Here is a 5257-nt window from a genome sequence, read left to right as displayed (position 1 = left end):
GCCCATTTTCTTTATTGTCAATACTTGGAACCAGGAGACGACACTTCTTTTAAGTATGCAAGCAACAAATGAAATGTTTTAAAGTTAATGGAGTGCATGCAATTCGCATAATTTGCAGCTTAACATAGGAACGTCATCTACTCACATGAAGACCTAACAATTCCAAACCTTATGCTGAGAAGTGCAACTCTATTAATGTAGTTGGTATCTTTTTGTCCATGACATTTTAGTTGAAGATATGCTTTAATAGTCTAAATATTCTAATGAAATGTGCACTTCGCATTGAAATCATATACAACCAGTATAAAAAATAATTTAATTTGTTTAATTTTCAAACAATTTTAACTTATACTCATATGATATTAGATTGGATTCTGTGATGAAATACTTGTATAATGATAACAAAGCTGTTTTGTTTGGTTCAGTAATTATTGAATTTCATAGCAAAGATTTTTTCTAGTAAGTAGTAAGTATTTGCAGATTCTACTGTGATGAGGAAGAGTCTATGAAACATCTGATCACCAACTATGATGCACTAAGAAACAGAAGGAACAAAATTTTGGGTGCATACCATCCAGAGGATGAAGGTCTTCGAAAACTCCCTCCGAAGCAGCTGGTTCGATTCTTCGAGATACTAAATATCTAAATACAAAGGGATGCACAATGGATCAAACTAGTCGCAGTGCATTGGGGCCTAAGCCTAACCCAAGCATCAAAAAACACAAGTTGGATTTTAACCACCTAAAACTAGCTTTTATATCACTATCTTGAATAAATAATAAAGTTTCCAGATAGTAAGTCAAAGTGCTGATAGTCCCATTTGAGTTTTGAAAGGTAAGAGTAGCGTTAAGATTTAATATTTAGAGATTATTTATCTAAACCATAGCGCGATAAAGTTAGTAAAAAGAGAGACAGAAATATGAAAATCATAGGCAGTATACTAGGACTCAAAGTATTCAAGATTTGTAAAAACAGATGTTGGAGAAAACTGTTGAGACCTCATTGAAGTAGAGTGAATGGATTTAGTTTCTCATAATAAATAATATTAAATAATAAGAAATGGTGCTTATAGTCAAATAAAGTCATGAAAAGCTGAGTAAAATATCACCAAAAGAGTTTAATTAGGTACATATTTACGTGGTCACTATAGTAACAATAACTTAATACCACGATGCTGTGAATACTCGGAATGTTATAATGTGCCAATCAAGGCCACATCAGTTCCGCTTGAATCAGTCGCCATGCATAAGGACATGACCACTGGGCAAACTACCCGATTAAAAACGTGATTTTAAATTTTGTGAAATAAATTATTATACAATAATACATTAGGTATCATTCACAACCAACACGAAGCTCACCGAAAGATCCAGTGTTTAAGATCCAATGTCTAAAACAAAAAAATTTTACCTTTCCCTACATCAAGATGATTCAAGATTTGCAACTCTGGTCGAGTATCGCAAGTAAAACCCACTTACTACCCCTACTCCAAAAAACAATAAGATCAATGGCTCTTAGTTAGCTCTTACGATAGACGTGAATATTCTAACCTCTTTTCCGAAATATGCTTGTCGAAACAAATAATTTTAAACTTGGCGTAGCCCAGGGAACTCAAAAAGTGTTGCGGCTTTCTTGTATTTATAATTAATAGAGCCGCGAAGAACTTTACACTTATATAGGTGTAATTTCAGCAGTTCCGATTATAGAGTATATAGACTAGGCAAGCGTGAGAAGTTTCGAAATTAAATATAAACGTAAAGTCATTTAAATCAAATATTGAAGCAGAGCTGGAAAATAAACAAATTTTAATTACAATTCTATCTCATCTTATTTTATTTTCTAAAACTCAACATATACATTCATAAAAAATTTAACAATTTCAACTAAATAATAAATTATTTATAATAATTAAGTAATAAACAAATTGTTAAGTTTGCGTTGTAGCAGTGACAACTGAATTTGTACTATCAAGTGGATCGGCCGATGGGAAATTGTGTTGCGCTGATAAGTTTCTTCTACGGTAGAAGACAGTACCGATAAGTACACCCAATACTAGCAGAATAATGACAGTTACTCCAATCGCTAAGCCCACAGATGTTGCATGTTTCATAGCTAAAAAACAAAAAGGGGGAAATTATTGTACAGCGGATATTGATCATGAAATATAACTGAAGCCACTAAAGAATTCTTTTGAAACGCAGCTTACGGAGTTCCGTTAATTGCATAACAAATGCTGACTCTAACTTTCCATTGGCGATTATAAACTGACACTTCCATTGACCAAAATCATTTGCGGAAACTTCTTTAATTTTTATACCACAATCACCATATTTAATGCCGCGCCCAGAGTACTGTACATGCCTATCAAACAATAATTCTATAGAACTATAATAGATAATAAATTTAAACACTACGAGTACTAACCCAGCAGTTTTAACGCTATTTACTGTGGCAACTAAATGCACGTGACTGTTTGGATCTATAAAGCTACAATGGGTTAGTGGCTCTTCGAAAGGAGATTTACACATAAGCTGAACAGTATTGCTTCTTTTTATTGTCATCTCTTCATTAACTGGACCACCACCTCTAGGCTTCATTATAACCTATTAATTAATTAAATAATTGTATATTATTAAGAAGTCAATATTGTCAGAAAAGCTAGTACCTCTATTTCTTGTAGTACTTCCTTTTCATAGTCATGACCACGTGCTCCACAAATCCATATTCCTGCAATTGCTGGTACATTCGAAAAAATACATTTACCATACTGGCGGCTTCTTTCAAATTTCAATGAATCCGGAAAGTAGACTGTATTATTTGGATCACGTAAGTAACAATCATCTATGACAAATGGTAACATGCAGTACATTTCTGCGATAGTCTTATCAGAATCGCTTATTGGTTCATAAATTTTTAATGTTTTAATTGTACGAGACATGTCTATTTCTTTCATAATTATATCCTGTTTTGTTTCACCTACATAAAATAAACATCCTGTGGGTGTGCCAGTATTATAATTTATGACACGCCAAAGTCCCATATCGACCTCAGCCAATGGTTTGGGTATTTCTAAAGCACATCTTGATTTGGATATTCTAAAATTTATATATACATATAATATTTTATAAGAGAAATTATTTAGAGATATTAGAGAAATTCAATCTAAAGTCAGCAAATAGGTTAAAAGTTCTCAGAATACTATTTACTTACAGTTGTAATGGTTAGATCAAAATAAAAGTTGGAATCATCTTTACTAACTAACAACTACATGTAATGTAGTTCTGATTTTTTTTTAATTCAGATAATTCTTAGTAGAGAAACAGAAGACTGGAAGTCTTTCTCAATTATCTGAAATATATTTTTAATTGTACGATTAAGTATAAAGTTCAAGTTAAAGAATACAATTTCTAGAATATCATCGACCTATCCATAGCGAAACTTGTTAGAATGTGGTCCGATACTTATCCACTGCCTATCCATTTATAACGAAATTAGGCAACATCTCTCTCTCAGCGTTTTTAACTGTTACTCGTCTATGAAACTAAAGTGGGTTTGTCACAATAACCCTAAAAGGATGCAATGACTTGGTGACAAGTTCCCAAACCGGTTAAAATCTAATCTAATCTACTACAGACATTCTTTTTGATATTTATACTCACAATGTATCATATGTTGAATATCTTCCATTGTACATTCCATCCATTATGTATATTTCATTTTTATGATCAGGCATCTCTGCCTGACAGGATTGCAAAGTGTCTGAAAACTGACAACGCAATATTACACTTGTGTTGTTATTATCCTCCATGCTGGCAGTTGTATAAACGGTACGCTCCTTAGTTTCAACAAAAATATGTTCATAGCTCTCCTGCATGCGACCCCAATTATAGGTCAAACACTCAAAGGATATATTAGGACGTATTGTTGTATACACTTCACACTGATTCCATGATTCGTTGCTCTGTTTATCGACGATCTTACAATGTTTTGTATAGGAGTCATGCTTAGTACATGCAATACTACCTTTGCCGAGTTCACGCTGTATATGTGTGTCGAAACGTGTTTTTTGTGCAGGTAAAATTTGGACATTAACTGAGTCCTGTTCAAAATCACCATAGATATTTTCAGCTTCTAACGTCCATACCGCTGCAGATGCACTTGATATATTATTAACACGTATACCGCAAATGGTCGACGAGAAAGGCAGCACAATCTCATTACGACTCGTTGTTATTGGAGCGGTAGCATTTAATTCAATATTTATTTTGTCATCATCTGCGAAAGTGATAATCAACGAGAAGACACATATTTCGCTTATTTGAATTTTTTATTTTATTAAGCATTTTAATTAGTATTTTCACGACATATATATATTTTTATTACCTCGAAATTTAAACCAACAATTTTTTACTGTACCAAAACTCTTAGGTACTTCCAGATACGTTATGAAACCTTCATCGTCCATAAGATATAAAGAACCACTCGGTCGTATGACTCCATTTACTACTGTTATTATAGCAAAGCATATGAAAAATATTATGTACCAACCATAAATCATACTGCTTTAAGAGTAGTATGTTTAAAAAGAAATGATTATTTCGTTGCCAGTTTTGCGTCAATGTTTAAGAATTAATATTTTATAACGTCTTCACACAAGAGTTTAACTTTAAATGACAAACCGAATAACAGCGAAAATTTAGAATCTTTCATTTAAATATTTTAGATAGAAGCGATAATTGCCAATCACACACCTTGTCGTACATTGTCCGCTAACACTCAACAGTTTTTGTCTCCAGCTCAACACAAACTAGATAAGCCGAAGAGAGCCAGAGCACCCATCAAATTTTAATGCAATAATATCGCTAATCAAATCGGTAAACAATAACAATAGTAAAAGATAGTAACACAAAGGTGCGAGTTGACCAACGGGCCAGCCCGTCCGGCAAAACAACACTGACGGCTATGAGCTGAACTGATAATTAAAATTAATAAATTGATGACAGTATTTTTAGCGCAATATTCTATTATACTCATTAATAAATGTTTGCTTGTAAATCATTTTGCTTTGCATATAAACGTCCTCGTAACGCATTACTAATTCAATTTTAATCCAATTTAATTAGCAACCAAATCATTACTAACAGGATATAGGCAGTGTTTTATTCAAATCTAGATTTGTACAATTACTTTTGAAATTACTATAGAAAGTGAGAAGGATTTGAGACAGGTTTCCAAATTCCCGGGCACTCAGAATTCG

The 5257-nt window shown here is 32.9% G+C and overlaps 1 protein-coding gene across 1 annotated transcript; it reads right to left on the bottom strand.

The window, feature by feature from the left end:
* Positions 1–1888: 1888 nt before the first annotated feature.
* On the bottom strand, positions 1889–4780 carry LOC119670669. Its single transcript, XM_038081033.1, has 6 exons — positions 4384–4780; positions 3660–4275; positions 2666–3095; positions 2425–2603; positions 2207–2361; positions 1889–2112 (listed from the first exon to the last, which is right to left on the bottom strand). The coding sequence occupies exons 1-6, from the start codon at positions 4556–4558 to the stop codon at positions 1928–1930; spliced, it is 1740 nt and encodes a 579-aa protein (XP_037936961.1). The 5' UTR covers positions 4559–4780; the 3' UTR covers positions 1889–1927.
* Between the last annotated feature and the right edge of the window lie 477 nt (positions 4781–5257).

Source organism: Teleopsis dalmanni, chromosome 1, assembly GCF_002237135.1.
Source record: "Teleopsis dalmanni isolate 2A chromosome 1, ASM223713v2, whole genome shotgun sequence".
NCBI classification, from domain to species: domain Eukaryota; kingdom Metazoa; phylum Arthropoda; class Insecta; order Diptera; family Diopsidae; genus Teleopsis; species Teleopsis dalmanni.
This window is presented reverse-complemented; position numbering and strand designations above follow the sequence as displayed.